Source organism: Stylophora pistillata, chromosome 1, assembly GCF_964205215.1.
Source record: "Stylophora pistillata chromosome 1, jaStyPist1.2, whole genome shotgun sequence".
Lineage (NCBI taxonomy): Eukaryota > Metazoa > Cnidaria > Anthozoa > Scleractinia > Pocilloporidae > Stylophora > Stylophora pistillata.
Window position 1 is genome coordinate 25,872,526 of NC_142519.1, and position 21,791 is coordinate 25,894,316.

The following is a 21,791-nucleotide window of genomic DNA, read 5'->3' on the forward strand; positions in this document are numbered from 1 at the left end:
CTATTTAGTTACATATGTCTATCTATTAAATACATAATCATTCTTCACATTTCTCTTGCTAAAAGGACAAGATCAGATACGGCACCGTTAACTGATTAATTATCTGTCACAAAATAAAGTTCTTTTGCCTAAAGTTCTTTCGGAAGCCATAGACCCCCACTATGGAACACTCATTATTCGAAATAGAGAAACAATATTGACAACAACTATTTGTCCCCCACGGACCGACAACGATAACTCATTACCCTCTACCTTTCACCTCTATTTCACGTGCAGGGATGAACTTAACTCAGACGAGGCCGCGTGATGATCGCGCACCACAAAGGCAGTTTCTTCATTGACAAACAAAAAGCCGTTCAGCATGATCAGTCAGCATGTATAAATTTGCTTCTTTCGGTAAACGATACTTACGACTAACAACATTCTTAAAAAAAAGTATGCGCAGCAGAAAAAGGACTAATAGTCAACAACACGCTTCTTCTTTTCCTAGCCTTTTCTGACGTCATAGATCTGACCATGTTTTTGAGTTAGAAATTAGAGTTATTTTGGCATGTCAAAAATACATAGATACAATTCAGATGAAAACCCAAGCATAACTGAAAGATATTCAACACACAAAATGAAAACATTGTTGATTAGTGTACTAGATTATTTTAAATACTATTTGCTTTACAGGATGTATCCTTCAGTCTGCGGTGGCCTCTGAACATCAGCTTAAAGCGGTTTTCAGTATGAGCGGAATAAAAGGTTACGTGATATTTTCGCCATCACAACATGATGGCTCCACAAGTGTCACGGTTAACTTAACAGGTATTGACGAGTCTCTAGCATGGCGTATTCATGAACTGCCTATGATCTACGACGGTAATGCGGCTATGAGCTGCAGTGGATCTGCAGTGAGAGCTGTTTTCGATCCTAGAATGGCCATGGAAGCCGGAGACTACAACAGTTCGTGCAGTTTACAAAGTGCAACAAGGTTTGGAACATGCGCCATTGGAGACCTGACGGGATTACTTGGAAATCTTGACCCTGACTCAACACAGCAAAATTTCATAAACCTAAGTTTGATCATTCCAATAAAAGGTCCACACAGCATCATGGGTAGGACACTTGTGTTATACAGCGGTGAAACACCCAAAGCATGCGCTCTCATTACTCCAACAAGGCCCATGTTAACAGCTGTAGCTGCTTTCAAGGCTCCTGTAGCGGGTGTTGTGTACTTGAGACAAGCAGATGTAAACTCGGTCACCAATGTCTTTGTCAATCTTTTCTACGTCAATGACGCCACATCCGAAGAGGTATTTACTTGGAAAATTCAAGATTCAGCTTCTTGTGGAACGATAAGTGCCACATTCAACCCATATGGCACAGATAACGGCAACTGCAGCCAGATGATGCACAACAATTGCTCCATTGGCGATTTGACTTCCAAACATGGCAACATCACACTATCTATGGCGACGAAACACCAATCCAAAACCAAGGCTGCCCTTATAGACTCCAACCTTCCCCTTAGTGGTGCTAAAGGTGTTATCGGAAAAGTAATTGCCTTGTTCTCCAGTAATGACACGCTGAAGCCTTTCGCCTGCGCCAAAATCATGAAAGTGAAACCAAAGGTTGTCAGAGCTTCGTTCGATCCAAACATTCATGATGGTGTGGGAGGATACGTTAAGATTACTCAGCCGTCTCCTTTTGATCCTTCTATAACAGAAGTCAACCTTACTGGTCTAAGAAAAGAGTCCCAGGGATATCACGTGCACAACTATCCCAGTCCATGGCAGATGCAGTACACCGGTATGGAATCTTGTGCTGGAGGATACCTGGGTGGCCACTGGAATCCCTTTGGTATTAACACTAGTTCCAGTCCGCCTCCAGGAATTGGTATGTTTTACTTCGACTCATTCTATACTTCAGCATGCTTATCGCGGTAATTACCCGGCACCATATTGTGTTCACGTTTCTAGATTCCTCAGCTATGTTTTAATAATAACTTTCCAATTTCAGTGTATTTCATTATTTACTCTATTGTTTGGTAACTGCCAAAAAATTAAGGTTTACAACGTTCCTTCTGTTTATGTCAGGTTTGTGTATTTTTGTAATAGACAATATCCTAACCACCCACAAAACACACTCATCAATTTTCCTTCTCCACAAACCTAACTCCTAGGCACCAATGATGAATACGAGATCGGAGACCTGAGTGGAAAATACGGATCGCTATTAAACTTGACGAGTTACATAGGAGAGCACATTGACTTCAATCTGCCCTTATTTGGGAAAAACAGCATCCACGGCCGTTCTATTGTAATCCACAAAATGAAGACGATGGGAGGCTTGAGATGGGTGTCATCCTCGGAGACCCAGGGGCTGTGAGTCGATTTCAAGTTAAAGGCAAAAGAGCCCCTGGGGACATTGTCTTACAAGACTAGTTCCAAACGGTCGCACTCGTTCTGGCATCTGATTGGTGCCAGAAAATCTTTGTGTTTTTCTGCCCAATCAGAGTGAAGTGTCCTTTGGAGTCCTTTCGTGTGTTTTAACACGCACATATACAACAAGCTCTGTTGCTCGCTATGTTTGTTTGGGCCGTGCGACGAAGCTTTGCCCGAGGTGAAAAGTTTCAGTCTCAGCACACAATGTAAGAGAAATCGATCAGATTGTCCGCGAAATCTTACCGGAAAATTATACTGAATACTTTCGCAGGTATCAGAAGAGAACGTGTTTAAAAGTTTGCGGGGTTCGTGTAAAACATAATAGTTGCAGGCATTGATATGTCGCTTTAAACGTTAGATGAGATGTAAGCCTAAATCTTTCAAGATTTTTTGTACAATTTGTTGTGACTGAAACTTTTCCAATCCCGTGAAGCCATTTCGTCGCACGGGCCACGCAGGTATGTCAAACAACTGGCGCTTACGCTTACGTAGCTTTCTGTGCGCGCCAAATTCCAATCGTTGCTTTGTAGTAAAGTCTTTCGCAATATGGCCAAAGTTGCAGAGAACGTGAAGTACGTGGACGACCTCCAGCAAGCGATTAAAGAAAGCTTAGCTGTGTTTTCGATTAGCTAATTAAAATCTTAACAAAAACTAATCATCGAGAACATCGTGGAAAGGAGATGTGTTTCGGACAGTTACCGAAGGGGTTTGGAAAAAGTTTAATCTTTCAGCTGCTGTGTACAGTGTTCAAATTCTTGAGCTCGAAAGGCCACGGATTCTCTTCTAGTCCCTTGGTCATTGTCATTTCACCTCATTTGTCGATTGTTGAAGACCAAGTTAATTACCTTTGATCATTGGGAATCGATGCTGCTTTCATTGGGGAAAACAAAACCAAAGACCAAGAAATATTAGATGGAAAGGGCGGGCTTCCTTTATTGTAAATGTCAGCTTAGTACAGGGTTATCTACCCACATCTAATAAACAAAAGTTTGCACGTTTAGCTTTTTTTTTTTTTTCAAGCGAAGATTACATTAGATTTTGGTCAGGCGTGCACAAAAGGTTGCGTAAGCGCCAGTTGATCGACATACCTGCGTGGCCCGTGCGACGAAATAGCTTCACGGGATTGGAAAAGCTTCAGTTACAGCAAATTAAACAAAAAATCTTGAGAGATTTAGGCTTACATCTCATCTTACGTTTAAAGCGACATATCAATGCTTGCAACAATTATGTTTTATACGAACCTCGCAAACTTTTAAACACGTTCTCTTCTGATACCTGCGAAAGTATTCAGTATAATTTTCCGGTAAGATCTCGCGGACAATCTGATCGATTTCTCTTACATTGTGTGCTGAGACTGAAACTTTTCACCTCGGGCAAAGCTTCGTCGCACGGCCCAAACAAACATAGCGAGCAACAGAGCTTGTTGTATATGTGCGTGTTAAAACACACGAAAGGACTCCAAAGGACACTTCACTCTGATTGGGCAGAAAAACACAAAGATTTTCTGGCACCAATCAGATGCCAGAACGAGTGCGACCGTTTGGAACTAGTCTTGTAAGACAATGTCCCCAGGGGCTCTTTTGCCCTTAACTTGAAATCGACTCACAGCCCCTGGGTCTCCGAGGATGGATGGGTGTGTGCAGATGTGCGCCAGGTAATGGAAGGGGACAACATGTTTGCAATGAAAACAAAGATAACTTTCACAGGACCTGCTCTTATAGGATACATTCTCTTGGTAAGTCATTTCTTCAAAAAAATAATAAATATTTAAGAATCATTTTTTGCGGCTCTACACTCTCGTTTTCAGCAAGAGAATACGACGGCACAAGTATCCTAGTCTATCCTCCTATGTCTACAATAAAACTGCATGCTATCCAGGAACCAGTTCACCTGGAAAGAACAGCCAATCAGACATTTCACAAACGGTTCTTTCATTGAATGCTATGTCAGCCTATCATTTTTACAAATCTCGGTTATATCCCAATAATAACAAGCACAACTTCCATTGCTTCCATTCAGATCCAATACAAGGAGAATGACAACACTATGATGCCAGAGGAAACCTCAATTTACGTTGATCTCAAATACGTTTCAAACTCCAGCCAAAAGGTATGTCTTGATACATACAGATATCATTTGATTCATTCGCTGATGAGTATTCACAATGCAACCAACTTATTTCCCTGATTTTCAAGAACAATGACTTGAAGGAATTTCAAATTGTAGCTGCAATGTTGAAATGTTATCAAGCCTCAGATTTGTTATTAACGATCACATGGCTGATTGTTTCTTTTACTAATCAGAGCCTGAATCACAAGTGGCACGTCCATGTAAAGCCTGAAGGGGGTGACACTTATGCAGCCATGGGTGAAAGGTGTAAAAGTTTGGGAGGACATTACAACCCTTATGAAGTAGATTTGAAAGTAAGTATATTTGTGAAAGACCGCATTTCTAAACAGTAGCATCTCAGATCAGAAGTTCACTTAAGGGCTAAATAGTTCCCAAATCAGTACTCAAGTAATAAAGTATTTCCTTCTTCTTTCCCATTTTCAAGGTAACTTACAAGTCAACATGCTTCTCTAGTAATATGCTGAGGTGTGAAGTCGGCGACCTTTCCGGCAAACATGCGATGCTGAACGTTGGGACAGGACAGAGTTTCTACACTGATCCTGACCTTCCCTTATTTGGAGAAATGTCAGGTAAGAAACCATACTTGTCACAATTTAAAAAGAGACTTGGCTTTGAGTTATCAAATCAGCATGAGTCAAACCTGGCAAAATTCTATCGATTTTGGTTTTTCTGTTTTAGAAACTGAACAAATTAAAGCGTGAGAACGCGAAACTGGTTTTCCTTTAGAGTGCGCCTTCAACCTCCTTGCCTTCTGTCCGAAAAACTATATTCAACGAGGAACACCTCAAATGACAAAAACGATCTCTTAACTAGTACGGTCTATATTTCATTCATAGTTATTGGTCGTGGAGTTGTGGTACATGCAGAAGACGCTGGGGCTGCCCGCTTGGCTTGTGCTTCCATTACACCAGTTCCTTCGTTGTACATTGAGAAAACACTGAAGTACGTCAATGGAGCTACATTTTCCAAGTAAGGCGAAAGTATGCATTGGGATTAAGTACCAAACATCCTCAGCTCAGTGATATAAAACCAAAGCTTTTTTTTTTCTTTCCATGCATTTTCTTGAAAAACACATGATGAGTATGCACAGTAAAAACTAAGCGTTTCGACAAATAACACTTTATCACTTGCGAATCACGAAAGTGGTCTGGGTCAAAAGGTCATGGAGCGGTGAAAACTAGGGAAAAATAAATTAAATGACAAAATAAATATAAAGGTTAACTAAAGACTACGGACAAAAATTTATTCACATTGTGTACCATATGGAGTAGAAGAAGACGCTTTCCCGAACAATTTTAAAGCAGCCTTCAAAGACACGTGTGAGAAACTCTGGCATTTTGGTCATGTGACCAAGAAACAGAATTATGTTAGAGGGCGCAGGGTGTCCTAAAGCAAAACAACCTAAAAAAGAACCACAACGTAGCCAAAAAAAAGCCACATCCTAGTTTTAGACTAAACAACACAGACTTTGTCTCATTCAACAGGAAAGAAGTGAAATGAAAGGTTTCCTTTGCTTTTTCCTCAGAGTCACCTTCACAAAGACAATTAGCGCTGCACTTAAAATCCCATCATGGCGGTTGTTTTATATCCGAACAGAGGGCAGTGAAGTTCAAGACTGTGTCACAGTCAAATTTGGGATCATTGGAAATGGTAAGAACTTGAGTGAGACTTTTGACTGAATAGATTTCTCTGCTGCCTTTGAATTTCTTCTGAGTCCATTCGTTCTTCTTACCTGTCTTATTCTAAAGCATACATCATCCATGATACGTTTGCTACATCTTGATCAACCCTTTTACACGCAATATCTCGCTTACAATTTTCCTCACTGCCCGCAATGCAATTCTTGTGTTGCTAGTTGAGAGAATTTGGTATTGGATTAACTAATAATCCCCTTATTACTGATCTTAATTTTTATATTCTCAATACTTGTGTGCTTGATACGGTAACAAGAAATTATCTCTTGATCACTCATGGGAGTTACAGGGTTAAAGATTGAGAAAGTGTTTACTAATAACCCTGGAGAGCTGATTGTTCCTGAAAGATGCCTGAATGGAGAAAAGTTTAAAAGTTCATGTTTAAAAGAATTAATACTTTCTCTTTTCTTCATTAATTATAGAGAGACAAGTCAGTGAACCATCCCAAACTTTTGACTTCATTATGGAACGCTCTCCAGCAAAACTAGGAGAATTTCGGCCAACAAAGAGTTGCCATGTCCCCACAAGTAACCCTACAGGTAAGGAACATCAATGATTTGCCTTTAACTAAACCACTCAAGAAACTACTCTCATAAAGCATGGGGCCCCAGCTAGAAGGAAACAGTGGTTGACCTTACAAGAGAAATAAACACCAGATGCCCTTCTCTCACTTTATCGGCCAAAACCGAGGTTAACGCACTCATGATGTATAATAACGTTCTAAATGAGAATGTTTTCTCCAGAGTATCCCCCTCATCATCTAATTGTACCCTCAACAATTCAGTCAGATTCTTTATCATCCCTCCTTGGTCCAACTGCTGTTTTATCACACCTTCAACCTTCCCTTCTGATGAATCTGTCTCTTAATTAAGCTGTTTGCTGAATGATATAGAAATGTTGCAATGAGAAGTTAAATGCTAATACATTTTTGAAGTTAAAAGGTTACATATATATCATGGTTTGGATCTGCTTTTCAAATACTCTGTACATAGATCCAAGCATGAGGATTATGAAGGAGCCTAAGTAGTAGCAGAAAAGTGGCGGACCCAATATAATTATGCTTTTTTTTTTAGTTTCTGATGGACTCACACCTACAACAAGTGGAACACCTATCAATGGCATGAAAATATTTCTGATGCTTGGCTTGATTTTACTGGCAGCACATGCAAATCTAAGAGCATGAATTTCAGTGAAGTGCCATGATTACGGCATCTCCTATCCAAAGGTCACCACAACAATAAGACCATCCAGCTTCAGCTGGTGGGAAGAGGACAATTGTTATCAATCAAGCGATTAATCAAGCGACATGAAAGCCAATTACTTGAAATCGTTACAAACTAACCAGGTTGGGGAAGGCTAAGGCCGGGAGATGGAGATTGTAGTGCCGCTGTGAAAAAAATGAGAAAAAGAATTTATTGAGCCACGTCTGTTGCATCGAGCATTGAGTGGATGTTCGACATGAAAGCCAAATCACTCAATTGAACACAATTCAACGCGCTCTGTGCTAAGTTGTTCCTTCTGACCTGTTTGAGGTTATACGTGTTTCGGGTTTTTTCCACATCAAGGGAAAAATAAAAACTGAGGCGAAAATTCATCTTGGCGACCTGTAAAATCAAATGAATCTATTTGATTTATGGAAATCATTTTACCGCTGTGTTTATTGTAAAAGCAAATGTGTCTGTACAAGTGTACAGTTATCATGAAAAATGGAAATGCAAAATGAAATCTTTTCCTTAATTATGAACCCATTTTCTCCACATAAAGTCATAATCTGATTAAACTTGTTCACACCGACCACTCACGATATTTTCCCAGTTGATTTTAACGTAGTCCGCCTCCCGGTTGGCTCAATTGATTAGAGCGCCGGATTGTATTGTGCGGGAGGTCGAGGGTTCGAGCCCCGGCCGGACCGATACTCATGGTCTTAAAATAAGCGAGGAGAATTTGCAACCTTTCTATAATCAAGAAATGGATAGATATTCTAGTCTTCTCGGATAAGGACGAATAAACCGTAGGCCCCGTCTCCTTCAGGGTTAGGGGTAGGTGACGTTAATTTCCCACGCACGAGATTACTGTGTGGTGGATGTCCTCCCCTGGGGTGGGATGGGTGGGTGTTGGCCCTGAAAAGCACCCATGGGGAGTGGTCAACTAACGTTTGTATGTATGTATGTCCGCTGACCACTACGTATGTATGCATGTATGTATGTATGTCCGCTGACCAGTAGTCATCCCTGTCACGTCGATTCTGTTCATGGAAAAATCCGATGGCGTATCCTAACTCGTGAGTGATTGATCCTTGCACACAGGGAGGATCCCTTTAACAATTTTAAAACCATATTCTGATTTGAACATTTTACTTTTCTTCAAAACTTATCAGTCAGGGTTACAGAAGTTAATTCATAGTGTTGCGGGTAATTTCGTTGTTTCCGTAAATTGAGAGTTATGATCTTCAAACTGCAGTTCCTTCAAATATGAAGCAAGGAAGATTTCTGGGCATCACAAATAACTCTCTCACAAACTCAGTTAAACGTTTCAAACTCGGGCCTCGTAAGTTTCAATACCCAGGGCAACCTATTTTATTTTATTTTCTCCCTGAGAAAAAATCCCGTTTTGACGTCTCCATACCTTTCCCTCACATTTCTAGATTCTATCAATTAATTTCATATTGATTTCAGTGAATTTTTATGTCCATTTAGTACATGCTAAAACTCCGTAAAATCGAGTGAACTCAGTAGCTCCTCCGGCTACTTCGATGATCCAAAGCAATTCATGCACAGAGACTAACCAACAATCAGAGCTCTAAGCTGATCGGTTTGCAATAGTCCTTTTTAGAGTTGTGGACTTGGTGGCCAAGCCTTTCAACAGGAGTGAGGCTAAGGGTGACCCTGTTGTGATAGGGACCTGTATCTAGTTAGCATGATAACAAAGAAATTTGCATTTGAAAAGCAGCAACATCTCTATCATAACAAGGTCACCCTTAGCATCACTCCTGTACAAAGGCTTGGCCACCAAGCCCACAACTGTAAAAAGGACTATTGAGATGCTCTGTGATGAACCAGAAACCAGAAGTACTGATTTAATAACAGGAAATTAACCCTCTAACTCGCAAGATCTAATTGTTAATTCTCTCCTCTAGCTGCTACACATTTCCTTGTGAATTTCTCATGAGAATTTGGTGTTAGATAGCGATAACAAGTTCTACCTGATAAGTTTAAGTATTCTCATTACCTGTTTGCCTGATAAAGTATGGATATTATAGGGAGAAGTTTCGTGTTAATCACTTCTAGGAGTTAAAGGTTGAGATGATGATCAACGAATGTAGAATGGCAAAAGCAGACACTGTAGTTTTGATCCGAGTCTCAGTATGAGGGGCTGAAAGTCAGCGAAGCAGTCTTTTCGTAAATTTTTCATGAGCGAGAGTGTAGTAAGCGTTTCTGCTATGTGATACGCGGATGAACAATACATAAAATTGCTAAAGAGTTCCAATCCGACTTAACTGAACTAGGGGAAAAGGAAACTTATCACGATCTCCTTTCAATATTAAATAGACATGTTTAGAGGGATTTATGTAAATCGCAAACATTAGTTATATAATGTGAATACATGTTAATTACGCACACCTCTTTATAACTTACTCCGTGAACCGTCCAATGGAGAATTCCGGACGTCCACCAATGTGACCAACATAAGACCAGCAGCTATTGAAAGTAAAGACAACACCGTGAAATTACAATTTCAATTTACTGTTTATCCATTAAACGATACGTTCATTTACCTCAAGTTGTAAATACATACATACAAACGTTACTTGACCACTCCCGGCATGGGGCTTTTCAAGGCCAATTCCCACCCATCCCACCCCAGGGGAGGACATCCATTACACAGTAATCGCGTGCGTGGGAAATTATCGTCTCCTACCCCTAACCCTGCAGGAGTCGGGGCCTACGGTTTATTCGTCCTTATCCGAGAAGACTAGAATATCTATCCATTTTTTGATTATAGAAAGGTAGCAAATTCTCCTCGCTTATTTTAAGACCATGAGTGTCGGTCAGGCCGGAGCTCGAACCCTCGACCTCCAGCACAACACAATCCGGCGCTCTAAGCAATTGAGCCAACCGAGAGGCGGTAAATAACTATATTTTGAAAAGAAATATACTCAAACTGTCAAAAGTAGCGGTTATGCCTTGAGCTACTTTCATAATGTTAATTTCACCCTCCACTTACCCAGTCTTGTAAACTAACTCGATGTATCCACTCTCTTGCCCTCTCTTTTTAAATTGGAGACAGGGAACATGATCTTCCCAATCCTTCATCGAGTTTCTGATCAGTTGCCTTCCTCTATCGTCTGTTTATTTGAAGGAAAATGTAAACAAAGCCAAATATTAGAATGATTCATGTGTTAAATGACGTAAAAGGCAACGCGAAGGACAAAAAGGTTTCGTCTACGATTCATTACCGCAAATGCAACCATGAATACATGTATGAGGCTTTAGACTAGAGTCTGATGAGGGAAAAGTAAATGATCAGGTACCGATTTATGGATTTATTTCAAACGGTATAATTCCGTTTGGCCAGAGTTGACGTATATTCCTTATGGCGCCTCTTGTTTGAGCTTCTTGGTTCCAGTCTGCTGCCTTGTTGAAGGTTGGACGTGACAGCTTAAGAATGTGGACCTGTTGTTTAGTTAATGCCATGTCCCCCTCGTACAGTTCGGGTACATCATCTTTGTAGTCGGGTACTGAAAAATACACATCAATGAGATGCTGCAGTTTTTTTTTAATAAGACACCCAAACTGATTTCCCTGAATTTTTAGTTAATTGACTGCAGCTCAAGTTTGCAACTTGTACTTAATGTTGGAAAACAAACAAACAAACTCCTCTACACCTTGTGAGTGATGAAGAGAAACGCACTGAATAACTGAATCTTGGGAGTGTACTACGAAGAAAAAAACTAAGGTTACTTCATTTAGATTGGAGAAGAGGATAAATATTCGGGTGACTTGCTTATTTATTCAACCATTTGACCTTTTGGATTACAACAAGCAACCGTTATTAATGCGTTGGTCGGGTAATATTGGATATCGACCCATCGTTTGGTTCGATTTAATTTCGACTTAATCATTCTCTGTTATCGCTGAGGAAGATCTTTACGAAATTATTTAGCACATGCATGAACTTGACTGGGGAAATAAGGCCCTATCCGCATTAGCAGACAAACCAAAAATTTTGCGGACAAAATCAAAGGAAAATTTTGTACTGACAATTTTTTGTCTCCTCTGTTGCATCCGCACTGAAAAAGGCGATACTGTTAAATCTGTCAAATTCGGTTAACAGCCAAAAATAGCACTGATACTATAATTCACTGTGATTTTATTTGATTTAGCTTTTCCTTTCCCTTTGCCTTGAGTGGGCACTTCTGAATCTTGTGCCACATCTACTGTTTCATGGTTGGACTGATGAAGTGGCGACCAGAAAATCACTCCACCTTTGTATCGTGCCCGGCTGCATCCAGCGCCTGACATGCTCATAAGAATGGCCGCTATAATTTGCCTATGGATCCAAACTCCAATTACCAGGATTCATCTTAAGTTGTTTGAAGTTGTAAAATCCGCGAGTTTCGCAACGAAAGACAATTACTGCACTCTTTTGGTTAACTAAACTTAGTTCAATTACCACACTGGTGGCGTACACGGCAAACAGATCGACAATTTTAGCGCGGTTTTTGTTTATTTAGTCGATTTTGCCAAGGTTTTACCCGGGACAAATTTTGTCGGCGGTGCGTTTGAAAATTTCTCCGCTTCGGCCAAAATTTGTCAAGCCGCGACAAATCATCCGACATTTGTAAAGTGATGATAACAGAAAATTTGTTTAAATAAACTGAATTTTGTCGCTAGCGCGGATAGGCCCTAAGTCTACATATGTCTGCACATCTTCATTTTAAAGAGCATCATGATAGACGGTTTTGTCTGTTACATAAAGGAATTATCTGAGTGCTTTATTGCTAGTATCTATTTGAGCTTTAGGACTAAACCTTTTTTTTTAGATAACCGTGGCACATTTACATTGTCGATTCTGATCACCGGATCTCAGTAACCTATATTTTTCCGGCCACTAATCGGTTGTGGTTTACGATATAATTCGACAGCAATCCATGTTTTTTTCTGGCTTCCCCTATATGAAGTCTCCTTCGCAGCCGTTGTTTGGGCTCGTCACGCAACGCTCCCTCCCCTACCAACCATTAGTGGGGGAGGGAGCGTTGCGTGACGAGCCCAAACAAAGGCTGCGAAGGAGACTACCCCAGATGAAGACTCTTTAAAAACCTACCAACCCCTAGAGACTCAACTTTCATTAAAGCGTGTATCACTCTCTTAAGATGTGGTTGCTGATTCACCTTTCTCATTGCCGTAGATCTGAACGAATGATAGATTGTAAAACAGGAAATTGCCATGCATTGAAAGAATTGCACCATATTAACGAAAGCGTTACTAAGGTAAGAAAACAGGAAAATAACTTATTTTTGAATAGCGTGATCTAATTTTCTTTAGCCGGTATTCATGTACACTCTCAGTCAAACATTGTCGACTTTATCGCATCCTTTTATGGATTTAAGGGACGTTCCGCTCAGGGCCTTATTTGTGACTAGCAAACGTCTCCCTTGAAGTTTAACGGGACATCTTTTCACAGTGAGGATTAAAGTTTTTTGACTCATAGATGGTGGTTAGGTTGATCATCGCAGTGATGCACAGGTATTCCGAAGATTTCCGCCGTTTTTTCGTGCTCCATTCGGATTGAAAAGGTCCTTGAGCACGATGAACGGCGGTCTTTCCGTGAGAATCTAAGATTACGAAGACTTGGATACCTGTACCCGCTCTGGTCGAAACCAAGTTACAGTTTGGTCGGCGGGAAAACATTATGTAAACAAAATAAACACACAAGGTTAAAAAGCTTGATTCCACAAATTGAGAACAGCGATATGATCTGGTATTCATGGACATTAGATTTCTTAAAAAGCATTTACCTGCAACCGTCAAAATATTGAAACAACAGTGGAACCTTATATTTGGACAACCCTTTTCAGAGGACACCTAGGCGGACAAATAACTGCTTGATGGTTATAAAAATGCAGAAAGAGATAAACTACGGGTATTGTCTTGATATAGCGACCACAAAAATCTCAGAAATAATCAATAAGTGAAGTGACTTTTATTTCAGTCTTTTATTTATAGTTTTTTCCTCGCCATTTTTAGTCGTTTTCTTCATATTTTCCTTAAATGTCTGGTAGACACGTCTCTTCCGCTATGTTTTCCTTAAATTACGAACATGCTAGTTTTAACCAAAGCTTTTTTTTTGTAACTTTTACACACCTTAGGCTATTTGATCAATGACAGGTTCTCACGACCATTTGAATATAAAGAGAAAGGCTTATTTTGGCCATATTTTTTTAATGATCCTACTAAACTGACACCAACTTCTAAAAAAATATTAGGTAACCAACGGAAACGCAATAAAGGACTAAAGAATGTAAACACCGACGGACGCTATCACCTATATGTTGCAAATCGTGGACCGAAATTAGAAACTCTTCAAAGCTTATTGTGGCAGACTCCAAAGGCTGTCAATATCACGTAGTGCTGGCAGAGTAAAAACCGCTTTTGAGAATCCCAGTGTTAATAATTCATAGAGCCCGTAAGACGAAGGAAACGTTACAAATCGAGGTCACTTTTAGACTTTTGATCAATATTTCTGACTGCATTAATTTTTGAGGTTTCTTAAACATGCTAAAATTGTCTTGTTCTTGTTTTTCTTTGATGTATCGTCAAAATACAAGAGATGCATAATCAAATATTTAAAAGAGGGGATTGTGGCTTTGCTCTCTCAGGTAAGAAGTTCCGTGTATTACTAAGGTAAACTCCCAACGAATCTGTAGTCTTTTATAGTAGTTTCTGTCTGTTGTAAGTCTTAGTTAAGCAACTAATGTTGTGTTTATGTAAAAATTTGGCTTTAATACTTCTCCAGTCGATCGTCATCACAGTAGAGTGAAAGTCTTTCGACGAATCACGCTATTCAATTACAGCGACAATCCGCAGAGCATACAAATGCATAAGATCATCGCTGTTGCAATTTAGAATGCATCACATTACTCAAACTATTATGTAAAACTAACGGAACATGCTAAAGAATATTTTTTCATTTTTACTAGTTCATCGTTTAGATGTTGTCGTAACTATGTTTTGATGTTGGACACATGAATTTTCATTTAACGCACAGTGGTCGAGAACATAACAATTACAGGTTGACATGTTCAGGAAAGATGTTTGGTCAATGTATTATTTCAGCCGTCTCGTTTTCTTCAGTTTTAATTAAATCGAATTTGCTATTAAAATGATTCACTCTCGAAATGTTTCACACGTACATAAAATTTTCAGGGAGCAGAGACCAATGGAAAACTAGAATGATTATCAAGCATAACAATAGTTGTATTTCATCGTTAGAAAAACCGCACAGGTCTATCAAATTTTCGATTGAAAATTAATGGTCGTAACATGTGGTAGGGTTTAATCAATTCTCTGATAACATTTTCGTTGACCTCGTTATCCGGCCGCACGTTCGGCTTATTGAATAAAAACCTGTTATCTAAAATAGAGCAACTAAATAATTATGATAAGCAAATCATACTAGTGTATTAGCCTGAAGCTATAGATCTTAAAACAGTCACAATGCTGCAACAAACTGGAATAAAATAACATGTAGCAAACAGCTATTCAGTGTTGACGTATATATATTTTTGTTTTATTCTAAACAGGCAGCCGTATTCCAAAGCAAGTATAGAATTTACTGAGTATCGTAAGCATCTATTTCTTTTGGGTCCAACCCAAATGAATGTTCGTCGGTCGCAACAAGCTAAACTCGTCAAGAAAGTGACACGGGTAGCCAAAGGAATCCTTGTGACTTCAGTCTTGTCTCTACTCCTCGTTTTGGTTCTGGTTACCCTTCCAAAGATCGAAAGTTCAAAATTTAAATCGGGAGGCTGTACTGTCACGGCGACAAAGTTAATCACAACTCACCACAAGAGACTTCGATGCGACTGTATCAAACGGAACAGCAATTCAAAATGCACAATTTATTATCCTTGTTTGCAAATTTATGTGTCCTTCAACAATCGATCAGAACATGATGCTTTAGCCGTGAAAGACCGTCGGCAAATTACTAGAGAGTGTTCTTATGTACTTAGAGACTCCGAATGTGGAACAACTGAAGAAGTTTACAGAAATGTCAACGATTTCCTTGAACGGTGGGGCTCGGTAAATTCCTCTTACAAATGTTATCATAACTCAAGGATTCAAGATCGGGTCATTTTAACAAACAATGCATTGGATACTGTCTTGGCTGTAACCTTGACTCTAATTTCTTCCGTTGGAGTAGCCATTGGTTTGGCTTTGTTTTGTTTGAAAAAACAGATTAGTTTGATAATATTGAAACGCGCCAGGAGACTCAGAAGAAATGAACAGTTGTATTCCCTTGACCACGGTTCAGCGACTGATGACGAAATGGAATATTAAAGAGGCTAATGAGAGACAACGCACACCGTGAATGGTGTTTACGAGCTAGCAAGGCTTAGTTGTTGATGAACGGAACTAACTACACTCCTTGTAGTGCTCTCATCTCTCACAAACTTATGACTATGATGAGCAAAGTTGAACTTGAACTCATCCCTGTGATACTAATAAACTAAATCCAAGTTCTGAAAACCCGACTCTTGCTCGGTATCCAACGAAAAACGTATTAAAAAGCCTAAAAATGCCAATATGGACAGACTCCATCAGCTGTTTCACGTCGTAGCAAATTACTGTTCGAAATTAGAAACTTCAAAACTTATTGTAGTAGACCTCAAGCTTTCAATATCACCTTGTGTTGACGAGCCAGCATGCAAGTGTAGTTGAAAGGGAATTTATAGGAAAATTTTAAGGGTTCCTAAGACAAACTGAATGATTGGCTTCCCAGTTCGGAGTCTTATACCCACCTTTTGCAAATTCTCCCTTATCATAACACAGGCAGAAACGAGCTTCCCTTAACTTGTTCATTCTTACTCAGGAAACACTCTTGAAATCATGGTTTAGCTAGAATATAACTATCACAAAAAAAAAACTATCCTCATGCTTTGTCTAAACTGTAACTTGTCCCTGCATACAACAGATTATCTAAGAATAGTCTATTTGTCTTAAATTTTCAAGTTATATGATTCGCAAGAAATACATCTTATCCCATTAGACGTGTCACCCAGACTTGTGAAAAGAACTTTTCCACTGGTCTTGTTTTACCTTCAGGACAGGCGCTATTTTTTCATGCACTTTTCATTTGAGCGGAAGCAAGCGCTATACAAGTGTATTTTACAAGGACGATTTACCCTCTCTCTCTTAGGTATAACTTGTCCTTAGCACCTGCCTAAGTTAGCTTGAAAAACAGAATGAACAGTGCTTGTGTGTGGATTAGACATGTTCCCCTCATGAGAGCCGGCTTTGATACCTAGAAGTGTTTGACAAGTGGATGTAAAGCGTTTATCTGGGGTAAATGTTTCAACTGGCAAGGCCTATCAAAAATACAGTCCTGGTCTGTATGTACGTAGAATTTGACGCAAGAAGAATGGTGATAAATTGCTGATAATTTGTTTATTGAAATAGCAGTGAATATGACTTACGACATCTTCCAAACAAGATATCACTGACGACGTCAAACGATGTTTTGCTATATTTTGTCCATATGTACGTAGAGCTTCACGCAGGAAGCATAGAATTGAATAATTGGTGGTTTGTTTATCAAAACAGCCATAAACTTACGACACCTTGCATACAAAGCAGCATTAAAGAGGTCAGTAAATATTTTAAGTTTGATTTGTCTGTATCAATGTGCGTAGAGCTTCACGCAGTAAGAATGGTAATAAATAACTAGTAATTTGTTTACTAAAATTGCCACTAACTTATGACATCTTACAGCTTGGACATCATTGAAGACGTCAAACGCTGTTTGAGGTCAGTTTTCGCCTTATATTGTCGTCATTCGTGAAATTGAAGTATCGACATCTTTGTTCATTGTGAAAACGAACAACCACCTTACTTCCGTAATAGTACCCTTTCGCAATTCACGTCACGCGCATCATGAAACTAACAATTCAAGCATTTAGAAGTCGTACAGCCGGTAGGATATCAATCGACCCCTTTCAAAGCTTACGGCCACTGTTAGATATTTACGAATGCAGAAATAGGATATAAATTTGTAGACACGAAGCTTATTAACCCGTAAATCCAAAGTTCGTAGCTTGTAACCTTTGTGCGGGGTTTTAGTCGGAATGCGGCGCTTGAAATCAACGAGATACCCATAATATAAAACAAAATGACAGCTTTTTGTGTCGAGAGGGCAAACTACGGTTTTAATCACCGTCCCAAGGCTTATCAAATGTAGTCGGAATTAAATGGTAAGAGATGGGAGCACAATGATCCATCTCAAAAACATGTTACGCTTTTGAGCTCTGCCGGATATTAAAACCTTATTATGATCGAAAGTTCGAGGTTACCGGTTTCTTCCTATTTCCCGGCCCACGCACTGAAATGAGATCATACAAAAAATAAACGTCAATGTTTTTATATGACGCAAGAAGAATACAAACCAATTTTGAACCATTGACCCTGGATCAATTAATGGCTTTCAAACAACCCATTATGGGTTGGGTAGGTTACCATTTAAAGATTAGGATTGGGTAGGTTACCATTTAAGCAGATGAGTAGCAGCGAAAATGTACGCCGTGTTTACCACAACATAATGATTTATCGGGGTGTAGAGGGTTAGCAACCGTTACCGCCCAGCTGGGGCTAGGTATCTTTGAGGTTCAATGGACAAAGAAGGGTGAAAGAATAAATAAGCAGAAGGCTGAGATTCGTAGACTCTAAAGCTCTTAGAAAAAAACTTGGACTGAATGGCGAAAACGTGCTTCACGGTGTATTTTATGTACAGAAAGTTTTTGGTTGAAGGCATTTCAGGAAGAACTGAAGAAGCAAGATTAGTTCAAGTGATGATTTCTTGCAACTAGAGATACCGTTTCATGAGGGGGGGGAAGGGGGGACAAGGCTCCTTTTACTAACATATCCATCTCAGACGCATAAATTTTTATGCTAAACAAAACAATTAAAAACTAATTAGTTGATCAGACTTTGATCATACGAAATGCTGAAATACTATGTCAGTGGCATTTGACATGACGTGACTAAATCTTCTCAAATCAACACAAATCAACAGCAATTATAGAAACTGCGACAAGTGCTCTGACATATGTAACTATGATAGTAATGATAACAGTAGCTGTAATAACATTAATGATTATTTTAAGCCCATGCACCTGTAGTAAACAACTACACTGTCTATACTACGCTGAGTCGTACATTTATTTGCGTGCTTCATCGTGGCTCTAGTTTCACAAAATATGTCAATAACTGATGAAAAAAAACATTAACACACTCAGGGAATCCTTTTACGATTGACACCAAATTTATGCTGAGAGTTATAATCTGGCTGAGTATTGAGCACCAATCTATCCAAAGAATGTCAACGTCACTGAGCGCAAGTCACGTTTTTTCCATCTTATTCTGTTATCATCATTAAGACATTGAAATATTGACATCTTAGTCTGTTATTGAAAAGAGAACAACCTACTTTAATATCTACGCTCTGCTGCAATTCAAGTACAACTGGTAGTAATTTACGAGAATTATCGACTTTAGAGGGCTGATATCGCAAGGGTATGCACTGTAAAGATCTTCAAATACAACTATTAAACACGGTTCCCATTTTTTTTTTTTTTTTTTACTTCTACTGTCTGTCCTGACTAATGAACGATTTCGTATAAAGTAACTGTACTCAAGAAAAACGTAAAAATAAAAAAAAGATACAACCGTTTTTCACACAAATGAAGTCTAGGGTTCAAATAGTATATTCGGTACCTTTTTCTAAAAACACGTTTGTTCCATTAACGTCTATTCCACTCGCACTATGACGCAGGAAAGATCAACAAGCATCAAAAAACGAAAACAGTTTATGGTAAAGAGCGTCATTATTTGCCCACACGACGAGATAATTACTAATACGTGTTCACGTGAACTTTGACCTAGGAACTGAGTTGTAACAAACAGAGTAATGAGTAAATTGCTAATACTCTGACGCATATACAGTAGGCTAGACTGTGAAGAAAGCGAAAAAAAAAAATTAAGAAGAAAATATGCAGCGAGTGTCGCATTCTATCTTTTCTGAAACCGAAGAATCACATTACTCAGGCGTACAATTTGTTTCGAACAGTGTAAGGTCAAAGATCAGTCAAGAACTTCAGTAGAACCCCGCCAACTCGAAAACGGTCATTTCGAACGCCCCGCTAACTCGAGCACGATTCCATTTCTCTTGGGTTTGACCCTATATTCCAGTCATTTACTATCAGCTAACTCATACTCGGTCATCTCAAACTTCCAGTTAACTCGTTTAATTTTACTATGTCTTGGTTCAAATTTAGTATGATTACTCGAACTTTAATCAAAAGCGTCGGTCGATAAACGTCAAAGTGTCACAACATTGCGATTGATACGAAAGTATAAACATTTATAAAAAACATTTAGCTTAACTTCTCAAACAAAACGTTCTTATAAGAAAAAGAAGCTCTTATAGAACAAAATGTAAGAAAATGACTGTTGATCGCGGGAAAATGGTAAAATCATGATTCCTTATTTTGAGTTGAAATTCAATCATTACCAACACCGATAAATCGAAGTCCCGCTAACACAAACCATGCCTTTCCTTTCCCCTTGGAATTCGAATTAACGGGGTTCTGCTCTGAGTATCTCGGTCCAAAGAAGCATTTAACAGGGCAGAACTTCATCTATTGAGTTCAGATGATTAGCTCCGTGTTTTGTAGCAAAGTTGGAACCTAACAGAATGCTCTATCATTGATCAGGTTGATAAACGTGGGAAGTCAATATATATATATATATATATATATATATATATATGAAGCTCATCACCTTAGTTGTGATTTGAGCACTCTCGCATGGCAACATGTCTGCACTTGGTCCCACAAGTGTAGCGCCCAGGCAATGGTTAATTCCAGAGCTTGGCCCAGTGTCTGCACTGCACTGATGAGACCCACATAGGTCGAAACAGTGTGCACTGTCTGCAGTATATATATATATATATATATATATATATATATATATATACTCAAAGATACAGTCGAATCTCTATAAGCGATCACCCACGAGAATGTTAAAGTTGTTTTATATAAGAAATGCCATTTTATGCCATAGTTGGCCACTAAAAGTACAAAGGCTCACCTAAAAATATTACTAACACTTTTTTTAGGGTAAAAACATGGATCACATGCATGAAGGCTTCTTCTTAGTTTCATGGTTCCGCTTTAAGTGACCGTTCAATACAGGTGGAAGACGTTACAAACAGGTCGTCGGGGCTTTTTTTGTAAAGGGTGGCCGCGACCGCTAAATAGTGGTCACGGCTTACTAAGGTGAAAATTACAGTGTTTAAGGGGAAATACACCTAAGAATTTCGCCATTTACATCGACAAGGCCATAATCAGTAATGGAAGAGCTTAAGTAGAACCATTTATGACTGTAATAATGGAGAAAGATCGACTCAAAGGCAAATATCGATCGCAATAACTGGTTGACATTATAACATGATACCGGATTTATCTATCAGTTTGATAGAGTCACAACAAAAACTACTAAGGTACAGAATATATACTTTGCACAATGTTTTGTCTGATTCACTCACATCACATAATGATATAGTCGAAGTCCGATAACCCTGAAAACCTCGCTAACTCAAACCAAAATCGATTTACTTTGGATTTCCTGCTAATTATACTACTGGTAACTCAAACTCTGACGCAATTAGGAGAATAAAAGCACATTATAGTAAGATATCCAAGGATATCCGGTCTCCTAACGGTTCCGTGATCTTGAATTGATTTTTCTTTTGTAGTTCAGTACAGCTTCTGCTCTGAGTGACAATCACCACTGATGACGTTAAGTTTTAAGAGAGTCTGACGAAATGCTTTCAACTTTATTCGAACTCATCGAAATTCTCGATCTTAAATCCTGAAATCCGGTTGCTCTAAAGACGTTTTTAAGGTCATCAAATGCGGAAGAAAGTTAAAAACGTTGACGTAAAAGCTCCATTCCCACAAAGCTGAGTCACCATTTCTCAAATTTTTGCGAACAATGTGTACTCTTAAGAATCGTCGTGGTGGTTTCGTCTGCGTGTTTTTTTTGTTTTTTTTTATTGTCTTTGCAAATCTACTCGGATGCGGTTGTTTTGATATTGATGCAGTTATGTCATTGTGACACAAGCGCACACAGTCCACGAAACATAGCCTTGACATTAAATAGAGAGAAATGTTCTTTAAGTTCGAAGGGAACATGATTCTCACTTTTGAGCTAAAGGTCGTGCACGCATGGTGAAAGCTTTTTTAAAAAGGCTAAAACATATC

General features: G+C 39.1%; 2 protein-coding genes across 2 annotated transcripts; both read left to right on the forward strand.

Annotated features, from left to right (window-relative positions):
* The first annotated feature begins 306 nt into the window (after positions 1 to 306).
* On the forward strand, positions 307 to 8,050 carry LOC148741829 (uncharacterized). The gene is made up of 11 exons (XM_088739866.1): positions 307 to 396; positions 648 to 1,881; positions 2,168 to 2,343; positions 4,054 to 4,164; positions 4,449 to 4,538; positions 4,733 to 4,852; positions 4,984 to 5,128; positions 5,396 to 5,528; positions 6,085 to 6,209; positions 6,676 to 6,792; positions 7,327 to 8,050. The coding sequence occupies exons 1-11, from the start codon at positions 307 to 309 to the stop codon at positions 7,434 to 7,436; spliced, it is 2,451 nt and encodes an 816-aa protein (XP_088595992.1). The 3' UTR covers positions 7,437 to 8,050.
* Positions 8,051 to 13,403: 5,353 nt separating this feature from the next.
* Positions 13,404 to 16,842, forward strand: LOC148741830 (uncharacterized). The gene is made up of 2 exons (XM_088746865.1): positions 13,404 to 14,132; positions 15,057 to 16,842. Exon 2 carries the CDS (start codon positions 15,130 to 15,132, stop codon positions 15,811 to 15,813), a length of 684 nt encoding a protein of 227 aa, XP_088602991.1. The 5' UTR covers positions 13,404 to 14,132; positions 15,057 to 15,129; the 3' UTR covers positions 15,814 to 16,842.
* Positions 16,843 to 21,791: the final 4,949 nt, after the last annotated feature.

Excerpts from the sequence above, each read along its gene's own strand:
- LOC148741829 (XM_088739866.1), top strand. The coding sequence starts at position 307 with ATGATCGCGCACCACAAAGGCAGTTTCTTCATTGACAAACAAAAAGCC. Across the intron at positions 397-647 it reads GTATAAATTTGCTTCTTTCG|ATTATTTTAAATACTATTTG; the intron begins GTAAACGATACT and ends TTAGTGTACTAG. Across the intron at positions 1,882-2,167 it reads CAGTCCGCCTCCAGGAATTG|GCACCAATGATGAATACGAG; the intron begins GTATGTTTTACT and ends CCTAACTCCTAG.
- LOC148741830 (XM_088746865.1), top strand. The coding sequence starts at position 15,130 with ATGAATGTTCGTCGGTCGCAACAAGCTAAACTCGTCAAGAAAGTGACA.